This window comes from Chenopodium album, chromosome 18 (assembly GCF_948465745.1).
Source record: "Chenopodium album chromosome 18, dcCheAlbu1.1, whole genome shotgun sequence".
In the NCBI taxonomy this organism is placed as follows: domain Eukaryota; kingdom Viridiplantae; phylum Streptophyta; class Magnoliopsida; order Caryophyllales; family Amaranthaceae; genus Chenopodium; species Chenopodium album.
Genome location: NC_137851.1, coordinates 9,002,756 through 9,015,618, shown reverse-complemented (window position 1 = coordinate 9,015,618; position 12,863 = coordinate 9,002,756). Strand labels below are relative to the sequence as shown.

At 34.2% G+C, this 12,863-nt stretch overlaps 1 protein-coding gene, 1 long non-coding RNA gene and 1 pseudogene across 3 annotated transcripts; all 3 read right to left on the bottom strand.

Annotated features, from left to right (window-relative positions):
- Positions 1 to 176: 176 nt before the first annotated feature.
- LOC145593006 (protein FAR-RED IMPAIRED RESPONSE 1-like) lies at positions 177 to 2,159 on the bottom strand. Its single transcript, XM_081649521.1, has 2 exons — positions 1,914 to 2,159; positions 177 to 1,309 (listed from the first exon to the last, which is right to left on the bottom strand). Exon 2 carries the CDS (start codon positions 1,187 to 1,189, stop codon positions 347 to 349), a length of 843 nt encoding a protein of 280 aa, XP_081505647.1. The 5' UTR covers positions 1,190 to 1,309; positions 1,914 to 2,159; the 3' UTR covers positions 177 to 346.
- LOC145591743 (amino acid permease 8-like) lies at positions 1,931 to 11,461 on the bottom strand (annotated as a pseudogene).
- LOC145593005 (uncharacterized) lies at positions 3,264 to 5,748 on the bottom strand. 2 transcript variants are annotated; one of them, XR_014102513.1, is made up of 4 exons: positions 5,516 to 5,748; positions 5,354 to 5,376; positions 4,034 to 4,851; positions 3,264 to 3,954 (listed from the first exon to the last, which is right to left on the bottom strand). It is a non-coding gene; the product is annotated as an uncharacterized LOC145593005 (long non-coding RNA). The 2 variants fall into 2 exon arrangements; XR_014102512.1 differs by having other exon boundaries at positions 5,354 to 5,748.
- Positions 11,462 to 12,863: the final 1,402 nt, after the last annotated feature.

Below are 12,863 nucleotides of genomic sequence, written 5' to 3'. Positions count from 1 at the left end.
ACAGGTCTTGTTGTCTGCTTATTACACTTTGAGAAAGAACCTTCTGATGATAATGCAGCTACACCAATAAAGTTAGCAATTTGTGACTGACATTCTAAGTTAGCAATTCAATCCATTCAATAAGCGAATTAGATTCCTTTAGTAACTAATTTTCTATAGTTTGTTTGAAGCTTGTAAATTCTATAAGGGAAACTTGTAAATAACCATCCGTTAAATCACCTAAAATTGATTTTATCACCCTTTTGTTTGTTTATTATAAATATCCATCCTTAAAAAAAATAAAGAAATAAAAAAAAAAAACCACCGCTTAAGTAGTTATCAAATTTCGTGTCAATCAAGGTAATTTTCAACATGCAAAACGAAATATTTTCAATGTAATTGTTTGACCATGGTGGTTGACTCCCACAAAGTTGCAAAACGGTAGCTTGTACTCATTAGTCAAGTACGTGGAGTCAAAACAAACTACATCACCAAACTCCTCGTATGCCATGCGACACCTAGCATCTACCCACAGAACATCCTTCAACCTACCCTCTTCATCAACTCGATAAGTGTAGAAAAAATCAGAGTTATCATCAACCATAGTCTGAAAATAGCTAAACATTGCTTTAGCGTCGCCTTCATCAAAAATTCTTCTCCTCATCTTAGCCACTTCCTCATGAAGATCTTTCTGGGCAAAGGGCATGTTCTCCACCCCGTTACGCTCCCTGGCCATTTTGTTATAGATTTTAGCCACGGGAACCCCACACCTCCGCTCATTGAAAAGCTGCCTCACAACATGTGGATTCTCCACCAGAAACTTCTTCCTCAACCTACTTATATTCTTAGCCTTCCCTGGAGTCGGGGTGTGTCCACAATGCTTAAGTTCTGCCCTCTGAACAACCCATTCCCCGCGTTCATTAACATTAGCATACACATTCACAGGACATTGAACTTTCTTACTCCTTCTCTTCACACCAACCGTTTCATCCTCAACAACCTGAGCATCAGTCACTAGACTATCATCCAGCTTCTTCCGCTTCCTACCAGGCACCCCAAAGCACTCACATGTCCACAAACAATTCTTTCTCATTTTGGCATTAGTGCCTTTCCCTACTTTACAAGCACTAGTGCGAACAACCCCAAATCCATTTTGCTTCCCATACTCCCTAAAATATTCATCAAGTTCCTCCCATGACTGGAAAACCATCCCAACTGAAGGAGGAGGCAGACCAACATCCACTTCAACAAACTCCTCTATCTCAACTGATATTGCAACACTACTAAAGCCTTTCTTTGGAGTCTTATAAGACTCTTCACCAACCACAACCTTCATTCAAAACAAAAAATAACAAATATAACAAACAACACCCATTTTTCAAAAATAATAAAACACAAACATCCACACACACAACAGCAAAAAGCAAACTATAATGATTAAAACAATACCCAAACACATACTTAATCAATTGCTACCCACCAACATATCCAATATCATCAACCAATCAATCTTAATCAAAGCATAACATGTGCAATATTCAATATCGTCCTTGCTTCCACAATTTTGATACATTCACTGAAATTTATTTATCACGTGTCTATTAACAATTCATAATTAAACTGAGACTCCCAATGTTGCACAACTACTCAATCTTCCAGGAGCAGAGGTACCATATCAGCCCACAACTACTCAATCTTATATTACACAACACATACCCCTGATCTTCAATTTCAAACAACACAAATCCTAATACAAATTCAATTTTCAAGCTTCAATTGTCAATTACAATTTCAATAATTTACGAATTAAACCTACTTTGAACCCTAAATTACATAACACACAAACTTCACAATATTATCACATTTTTAATCAGGATCAAACCCTAAAATTTTAGCAAATACTGGACAGTACTGTGCAATTTTAAACATCTTACCCCTTTCAACAGCTCCCTTAACGCAACACCGTACCGTCATTCACCTCTTCGACCTGCCCGCCTCCTCCGCCTTCATTCACCAGATCGCACAGCATCAAATCATCATCCCCGGTGTTACTAACGACACCTTCGTCGTTAGTAACACCATCCATTGCATTCGCCTTTCGTGCACCAAGTCTACTGCGAAATTTCTTCAAGAAGTTTTGCCTTTTTGAGTTTGGGAGAAATAAGGTTGAAGAAGACTGACTTCTTTCCCTTTTCCAAAGAAAAATCAACAAGTACAATTTTTTTAATATTACTTTTTCCGCATAATTGTTTTTTTTCTCGCCTGTCGCTTTCATTCTTTCAGGACCACTCCGTTTCATTTTTTAGCTAAACGGTTTTTTTTCCCTCCAAAAGCAGCCCCGTTTTGCTTTTTTTTTTCGACTTAATTGCAAAATTGCCATTGTGAGACACTTCCCAAACGTCTCACAACCCTGCATTTCTACTTCCTCATGGTAAACATATATAGGATGACATATGGCACAAATGTGGCGCCAACTCATAAGTAAGGTGACACATGACATTACCATGTTGTTCCTATGAGTTTTAATAATATTATAGATGATACTCCTATTGATGTAGTGTTTACCCTGTACGTGTTTTGGTGTGTTTCATATTGTTGCACGCCAAAAATTGTTGTGAGCTGTATTTTAATCTAGTGGCATTTGCACGAATAAATTAAAAAAATAGAAAAGAAATTCATATCAGCATGTAATTTTCGTAAATAAATCAACATTTATGGAGACACATTTAATAAGAAGTTGTTGATTTATATACAAAAATATCACTAAATAAAAGTAATTTAGAAGACCTTTACTAACGTTTTGAATAGAAAAGGCACCAGCAGCTAGCTATCGTAACAAGCAAAAAGACCAAGTTAAAAAGTACTCCGTAGGAGCATTGTCCACTAAACGACCATCGTTTGATTTTGTGTTGAGCAATACGCATCTTGATTGGGAACTATACAGATAATGGCCAAAACCCGAGTGTTCCTAGCAACGCAATGACGTCGTTGAAGAAGGGCATTGCCATGGCTAATAAGTAATAACGTTACTAAAACCACAAATATGGTTCTTCCGGTTAGCCTTAATGAATTCAGGCATAACACTGTTTTGCTGCCAAGTTTTATAGGATACTCTGCAATCAGAAAAATTGAGTTGGGCCATGTTTTGATGGCTAATGATTCAATGTTCTTGAAGACTGGTTGAGCAAGTACCTGGCCGTCATAAAAACATTATTTAAAGATTAATTCTTACTTTGTGTTACTAATTTAATTTTATTAACCATGATTTTACAATCATTCCTCATTGTGTAACTTCCAATCTATGGCGTTAAAACGGCAAAATGAAAACACAGAACAAAATAAAAAACTATAACAGAGCCTAAAAACAAAGACGAATCAACCGTGTGCCTCCTCCTTAGTAGCAAGCAAATGTGCACGTACACCAACCTCTCTCCCAGGCATCGTGGAACATTGTGGGAACCCAACAACCCAGTAATTTTTTAAAAAAAATCCCAAATCCTAAATCAACCATCAGAATGGATGGCTGCAGGACTCTTCCAAATATTCGAGTCAACAAGTAAAGTAAAGAACAGTCTATGAGGATTAGCACAAGGTCAATACATCGTCAAACACCCAAGAAAGCCATACACGCCTGAGCAGTGCAGTGAGCACGACTACCCCGAAGATCTAGGGAGGATAATCTTAAAACAGTTTATGGAGTATGGACATGATAGATAATGAGGTCTACCCCCTTAACTAAGTTAAAAATTACATATAGATTGTAAATTAGATGTGAACTGAGTTTATATCTTAAAACTTTTCACTCTCTGATTAAATGCAAAGCTCCATTTACGTGATTGTGCATTGGGTCTACAGCTTCACACAGAAAATCGATGAGAACAAACGATCATCAAGAGATCCATGAAGTAGCCTTAGATCCGGCCTAGCAATTGCAAAGGCAGTCTGATGGAGCAATATAACGAATTCTACTGTCGCCTGGAAACAAGTATAAGCAGGGTCAAAACTACATGCAATAACTTAAATATTTGTTGTTTTTGGGTGACTGATAGATTACCTTGCACCTTTCTAAGCTGCTCCCTTTGCAACTTGGCACAAAAGCATCCAGCATAAGGGCAGCATAGAAAACACGATTCGCTGTTGCATGACATGCACAATGGAGACCAGAATATGTGTTTTATTTAGGGGTGAGCAAAAATTCAGGGTACCCTAATATGGAACCGGAACCTGTTCGGAACCGCAGGTTCCAAACCCGGAACCTGTTGATCAGGTTCCGGTTCCGGGTAATAAAATTAGGAACCTGTTACAACAGGTTCCGGTTCCGGGTAATAAAATTTTGGATCTAGAACCCGTAGGGTACCCTGTTAGTACAAGTTCCCTATAAGGTACATGAAACCGGAACCTATATGGTATTAAATATTCTAGACAATTAGTGTTGGTTTGTTATATTTGAAGTACTATACTAAAGTTGTAAGCTTTTATTGTGATCATCTATTTTAAAAAAAATAAATTTGTTGCAATTTATCAAGTAACTATTAATCTTACTTTGACAGATAGGGTACCCTGTTTAGGAACCGGAACCTGCAGATTCCGGTTCCGGTTCCCAATTCTTAGGAACCTTCCGGTTCCGGTTCCTATTTTTAGGAACCTGTTGCAACAGGTTCCGGTTTCGGGTCCTGATATTTTTACAGGGTACCCTGCTATGCTCACCCCTAGTTTTATTGTAGTGTATGACAATGAATATGAATATAGAAAAAAAGAATTACTCCGTAGCATTTTAGGAGAAGAGGAAATTAAATACCAGCCATATTTCTTCAAAAGGTCAATGCAGTAAGATTCATCACAGCTCTTATCAGTGAGCCAAATGACAAACTCCTATATTAGTGAAGCAAAAAATCATCAAGCTTGATATCAGTATCCAGAATATTAATGTACAATAATAAACAATGACATCTACGACATCTATTCCATTTGTCTCTAATGGACAATGATTTTATCTCTCAATTTATTAAATTTTCCGTAAAAATCTGTATGATTAATTGTATAATGTCAACCATTGAAACCAACGAAAGATATACAACTCCAAAAGACACAAATAGATTTGGCAAATTAAATATGCCCAACACTCTCCATTCAAGAGCACACAGAAGCCAACAATAGCAATCAGCCAATCATGTCCTCTATTGACAGCTTTAACAAGATTGCTTTTGTTGGCTTCAGTGTGTTCTTAAAATGAGAATGTTGGGCTTAATTAACAAGAATTCAAGATGCCAAAGCTGCTATGATATTGCAGACACCAGAAAAGAGGTTTCAAAAGATAAAATCATAAAAACTAAACCAACAACATACATTAAAAGACAAACATACTAATGTTTACCTCTGGATTAAAAGGGCAATCACCTGGCACGCAAAACTCAAACAGAAGATCAATCAGTCAAAGGAAGCACCAACCACCAAATGGAGTAAAGACCAAATAAAGTAAAGATTACAGAGAAAAGCTAGTATTTTACACACACGTAAATAGAAACAAGGAACTCACAAGTAGGCACTTCTGCATACGCACGGTCAAAATAACGATCACAATTAAACTTCTGATACGAGATTTTATCTTTAGGCTCATCTGAGATATAGAAATCATCGCTGCATGGACTCCGTTCATTATACTCCTTTGAAACTCCCGAGCTGTCGGACTTCGGCTGCACATGAAATTTGCCAACAACAATATTACTCACAGAATGAAAAGATATGCAAACTATAAGTGAGTGAATGAGGTTGAAAACTGAACGAATGGGGTTATACACAACACATTGACCGAAAGAAGTTGAAAACTTAATGCTCCATCCATATAGAACCCGACACGTTTAGGATGAGCACAAGAAAATCGTAGGGTGGAGTGATCATATCAAAAGAAAACAAAAAAGGGACAAGCTATATACCGAAACTGATAAACAAAATGAAATACATACCGAAGCTGAATTAGTATCCCCAATACCTGTTAAACAGAAATCATATTTAGTGATATTTTCTTAAATTAAATTAACTAACACAATAAAATTAAATTAAAATATTACAAGCTATGTAGTATATCCAAGAACAAGGATGATTACCTTCATCATTAGAATTTACATCATGTTGACAATATTGTTTCGAGGTTTGTTCATCTTCGTCTTCGGACGAGGCTAGAATCAATAAATGATGATGAGAACAATAATTTAGAGATAATAACAAGGAAAACAATCAAAATATATAAAGTGGATGACTTACAACAATCGTAAGGGACAAGAGCTAGAAGGGACATTATTGCCCAATTCATTCACATCCTTCTCCTCTCTAATCACAACATATGCCGTACCAATTCCCTTCTTTGAACCACTTTTCCAATTCTTCATTCTTCTTTGATAATGATCTAATCTGAAACTAATTAATTCAAGCAATTTGAGCAAACCCTAAATTCGACGGAAGTTGGGCGAAATTGAATAGAAGATAATCAATCTACAAACTTTGATTTTGAGGAAAGTTGGACAAAATTGATAAGATTAAACATAAGCAAGCATTAAAATTCGTAAAAGAAGAATTGAGAAATTAATGCTGGAGATGATACCTTGTGCTGTCTTCGACACTGAAATTTGAGTTTCAAAAATAAATTCTTTTCCAAAAAGATGTACAACCCAAAGTTACCCCATTATATAGGTTTGGGTTGGAATATTAATTTTTTTTTTTTTTTTTTCGGTTTGAATATTATCATGCAAAAGCTAACGAATGCATCCTCGGACATTAGATAAGGAGTAAATAAAAATAAAAATATTAAACTAAAATGAACATTAATTACATCGATCAACGTGATTAACGTGTGATTTTGACATGTATTTTCAAATTAAATTAAATAAAATACTCATCTAATACACGGGGGCATTCATTAGCAAGATCATATTATAATTGTTGAACACAACATTAAAAATGTAATCATATAAATATTTTTGGACAAATAACCATAAAAATATAATCTTTCAAATAAATACGGAGTATAAACTTTTCAAGGTTTATAAATTTGAGTCTATATATATGTTAGAACATAAAATAAACGTTATACTGAAGAAATTAATTATTTTAAAAGTAGGTTGTAAGGTAAAATTTGTAAACTTTGATACTTAATTAATATTTCTATCCCATGAGTATTATTTGCACATCTTTGACCAAATAAGGAGTACTAAAAAAAAAATAAAAAAATAAAAAAATAAAAAATAAAAATCTAACTAAAAACATGCTAAGCATTCTGCACATAAGAGCTAACTATAATTTTTTTTTTTGACGGAACATACTTACAAAACATTTGCATTGCCTAAACCTAAAAAAAAAAAGGCGATTAATAATTTCATCATATTTTGTATTGGAAAGGCTTGGATGTATGAAGACCTTTACTAACGCCTTGAATAGAAGCAGCACAAATATTGTTCTTCCGGTCAGCCTTAATGAATTCAAGCTTAATACTGTTTTGCTGCCTACTTTTATGGGATACTCTGCTGTCACAAAAGTTGAGTTGGGCCATTTTTCGATGGCTAATGATTCAATCTTCTTGAAGACTGGTTGAGCAAGTACCTAGCCCATGGTAACATATATACATTCAAGGTTAAATAAAATGTGACCTATTATTTTAGGACAGTGAGAATATTAAAAGACGTGTGTAACTAGTTTGGGAAACTTCGTTTTCATACCTGGAAAGCGCCTACTAAGTGAATGACAATGAAGATGTTGGCCAAGTCTACCAACCAGAAAGGCTCATAAAATCCAAAGCCAGTCAACATGTTGCCTGGTGCATCATTCCCAAATGCTGCATAGCCTAAACAGCCACATAACAAGTAAAACATGGTGGTCGTCAACATTGATATTGTGTTTGCTTTCTTCATCACCTTATTCTCTGGTGGACTAGACTTTAACGTATCCTGAGATCATACAAAAAAACTTTGTGATTATCAAGTCGCGCTTAAAACTTTTATGGATCGTTGACAGTGATAGTAACAAGTTTGCTTGTAATTTTTGCTAGGAAAAACTTAAGCCAGAGTCATAACAAGAAAAAAAAAATGTACAAATCTTAAACCGAACACGTTCCTTTGAGAGTCTACTTGCATTACCATGGACATTTACATGAAGATTATACACAAGTAGTCATTCAAATCGACTAAAATAGAAAGGCTTAATCTCAAGTTATTATGTTGCTGATAACTGTAATACAAGTACTAATTTAAATTTGTATTATCAATTACAAGGTTACTATACCTGTATGTCGACGAGCACTTGAGAAACAAGATAAGCAAATGCAATGTCACCAAGTGCTGTTAACATCTTCCATGCTTTATCAGCAGTAGATGATACATCTACGCCGATCTCTACTCCTGTTAATGTAGTCCTCCCTCCTTTCCCTAACACATTTTAGCGAAAAACTCTCTTAATTACACATTCTACTACCAAAAAAAACAGAGAAATGAGGGTGAATTCAAGAATAAAACAATTAATTACCCGCGATAATCCTAGCAATTGAAAGTCCAATACCTATTGTTAGTACGCGAAAGACATGATTGAAGCAATAGTTGAAGACCATGTTAGCTCATCCAAATTTGGTATTTGAGACAAAATGATCTCGCAAATTCCAAAACCTATCATAAAAGGGTTACTGCTAAACTGTCAAGAAGCGGAATGTCCTTTTTTGTGGAAGCAATTCGATTTCAAGACTGCCCTGAAATATTTTTCAATCCAAAAACTTTAGTTAGTTTCAGTTATTTTCAATTTGCCTATTAGAATTGAGTTTATTGTAGAATTGAAGGTCTTACGCAATGCTAATGGGTGCAGTTATGGTATAGCCAACCGCGAAACCACTAAGGTTGGTGTACTGTAAGATCCCAAAAGTAATGCAGCTGATTTTACCTATATCATCAAAACATTTTGGTCAGTCGAGAAGATATTTCAAGATAGTTTGTACTCCCTCTATTTCTTTTTTATTGCTTTACGGTGAAATTTTTTTAGAAAAGTGACGGAGGGAGTAGTTGAACCAAGGTCTGTCACATGTTTACATAATGCACATTAGATCAATGACATAATGAGATAAAAATTGATATCACTTTCACAAGGATACGTACTAGACATTAAACTTTAATGTTTTATGAAAAATTACATAGCTCCTTTACCAATTTTTAAAATAACGATGATATATTTTCTGACTACAGTAACTGTAATGTATATGTATGTACCTAGATTGGCTCGGACCGCCTCCATGTACGCAGGGGCGGACCCACGAAGGAACAAGGGGGGACCATTGTCCCCCCACTTTCGGAAAAAAAAAACAGAGGAAAAAAAATTTTAGGAAATAAAAAATAAAACTGGGAAAATAGTTATATAAAATTAAGTGTAAGAATTATCAAGAAGTTTGCCTTAGCTAAGTTGGTAGTGGGCTAGAAACAATATGTAAGGGGCCCAATTTCAGGTTTACCTAGATCAAGGTTCAAATCCCCCTTGTAACATTAATTTTTTTTTTTTGGGGGGTGTTAAAGGGGTTTTCACTCCCATCATGTTTCATCCTGATCCTGATTGCCTTCTTGTAAGTGCTAACAATTTTGACTTTGTGAATTAATTACTTGAGTTTGGTATTTGGGGTGATTTTTTTTTTTTTTTTTTTTTTGCTATCTAGGATATTTGTTGTGTGCATTGGTCCATTTTGTAGAGTGTGCTGATATATATGTTCATTGTTTTATTATTTATTGGGGTTGTTTTTTTATTTGTTAATTTTTTTTTTTACCCAATAATATGGTGACACGTGGATATGATAGGCCCCACTAACGAATTTATGGACAGAATCCGTTAGTTGGCGGTGATGGTGGTAAAAGTCAATTTTCATTTTTTTATGTGATGATAAAATAAAAATTTTTTTATGGAGGTGGTAAAAGCAATTAAGTTATTTTTTAGAGGTGGTAAAAATAAAAAAAATTCCTTTATTTTAACCAAACCACTCGACTACTCCCTTATTCCTATTTCCCAACCACGAGGCACGAACCACCACCCACGCGGCCACGAGTCACGGACTGCAACGAGCATCTTCGACAAATGTTTGCTAAGAAATTAACATCACAAGATAATATGGCATTCGAATCCCCCTTGTAACATCATTCCTTTTTTTTTTTGGGTATTTTATTTCAACCATACCACTCTACTACTCCCTTATTCCTATTTCCCAACCAAACTCAAATTACTTGTATTGTGTACCCATTTTTTTAAAAATAGGTTGATGTTAGTTGAATTATCGAAATTGTCCCCCCATTGTCAAATTTCTAGGTCCGCCACTGCATGTACGTGTGGTTTCTCTTTCCGGTGACCGGATCAGGACTTCGGTAACAATCTGCTAGGAGATTTGCAGTGTAAAGCATAGTGCTTGAAAATATGAAAATAGTAACAATTCCTCCAATCCATCCAAGTTGTGCTACGGCCCATCCTACTGAAAGAACTCCAGAACCTATGACTGTTGTAATAATATGTGCACTTGCAGTCCATTCCGTCCCTATAAATAAAACGGTTGAAATATGAAAAATGTACATCAACAATTCAACTTAAGAAAATAATACATAAATTATTCACATAATCACAAACATTAAAAAAGCTAAAAGACAAAGAACAAGTAAGTTAGGTCCATTAATTACTGAGATCATTTTTCTTGTTTAAGGTATATATGAATACGTCAATTAAAACATAAGCACGAGACATGAATTTTTGTTAGATTAGTCTCAATGTCAATTTTCAAACCATCAAATATTCATAATTCTTAATAATAAATAGATATATCAGTAGTTGTTTAATCTTTTTTTTTTATGAAAGTAATTGTTTAATCATCAATGATATAAGTCCATTAAACAAAAGGGAATGCTAAAAATTAACAATGTTACGGTACAACCTTCATGATAAATTGTGAAAATTACACCTACACAATTATTTCGTACCACAACTAAAATTCTTTGTTCTGTTAAAAAATAAAAAAATTATAAAACCTTCCTAATTTAAGTGAAAGGCTACTTAGCTATTCAGCTGCCGTTTAAGGGGCGATATTTTTCTAAATCATTGAATTGAATCGTATATAGCAAAAGTGAATAACAGCATTCATAAAAGCATGCATTGAGAAAAATTCAAGTAACAAACATATAGACTATAACATGTTAAGTCGAATAATTGTCTACTGAGATGGCCTAGGTAAATTCGGGTTGATAACAAGTCAATTTTCATCCACTCGTGTGATGTACACGTTAAATCTTCATATGTAACAAGTCTAACAACTCAAATCAAGTCGGATAAAATTTTTCCTAGTCGAGAGAGAGGGGGACTTCAGAGAATTGTACGTACCCGTTCTACGAGGCTTGCCATCATCATCGAGTAGCAACATTTCACCTTTCGTAGGAGGCGATGCAAAACCACCACCTTGTTGCGATTCTTCATCTTTGCTGCCTACCATTTTAAGTCGACGATGTTACAAACTTACAACTGAGAATAAGTCAAAAAAAAATTAATAAAAGAGCTAAGTTAAAATAGTAGTACAATTTTGTGTTACTTTTTCATCAGCTAAGCTTTATTCACAAACCCTATTTATAGGTCGCATAATATGTGGATAGTGAGCCTTAATATTCTTTTTCTTTTATTTTCTTTTCCTTTTAATTCTTTTAAAAATTTTCCCTGAAACTTCTCTTATTGCTTTGGACTTTTTCAAACAAATTGTCATATAATTTAGTTAACATTTTAGAATTAAGTATAAGTAACAAGAAAAGAAGCACATACATTAAGTATGTGACTATGTAATATAACACTGTGAATCAGATATGAATTTGTATTTTTATTTGTTTTACTTGCATAAAATTTGTTGATATTTTATCCATATCTATATTTGGATTTTGCTATATATAGCAGACAGCTCATTTCATCCCTCTAAAAACAACTCATTTTATTAATTTTTTAGAATATAATTTCTAAAAATTTATTCTAAAAAAACAAAATAAAAATTTACCGAGTAAATAATGAGAACTACAAGTTTTTTTTTGAACGAGAAGTAACAATATCATTAAATAATAGTCATACGGCATCTACAATAATAAAGATCTGTAAACCACAGATTCATAGAAAATATCAAAAATTTTACAATCAAAATCATAACTAATTTGCATATTTGGCATAGCTCATACTCCACCGCTTCAAACTTGACGCGAGCGAAGATTTTCGATGTCTTTGCATCTTTTGAAGTTCAGACCTTCGCAATCTGCACTAATGTTTTGATCGACCAGTTGATGACAAATCCCAAACCCATAGGAATCCAAATTACCTTCCCAATTATTATAAGAACCCTAAAAATAAAATTCCTATCCATGAATGAGAATCAAAATCCTAGAAAATTGGAAAAAACCCAAAAAATTAGGACAGACTCTCACAGATGGAGAGAACAAAACAAAACAAACAAACCAAAACAAAAAAAAACTAAATTGAATTAAAGAAAAAAGGGTCAGAAATAATCTAATTTCCGAAGAAATTAGACTATTTCCGGCCTAAACAGCCAAGAAAACTAAAACCGTAGAAGAGAGAGAAGAGAGGAGAGAGGAGAGAGGAGAGAGGAGAGAGAGACCTATGAGAACTACAAGTTACCGTTAACTAAAATTTATTTTTCCTAAATTGAACTTCTTTGTATACCTGAAATATATGAAAATAAAGTGAACAAAGCAAGTCGTTACTTCGAGCAATTACAATTCTTATGAATTATACTATGAAGTCATGACCGTATGTTACTCCGTAGTTGATTTTTGTATAAAATTAAAAAATAAATAAATAAACTTTGAAGATGGTTTTTTAATCTTGCTGGCAATATATGAAAT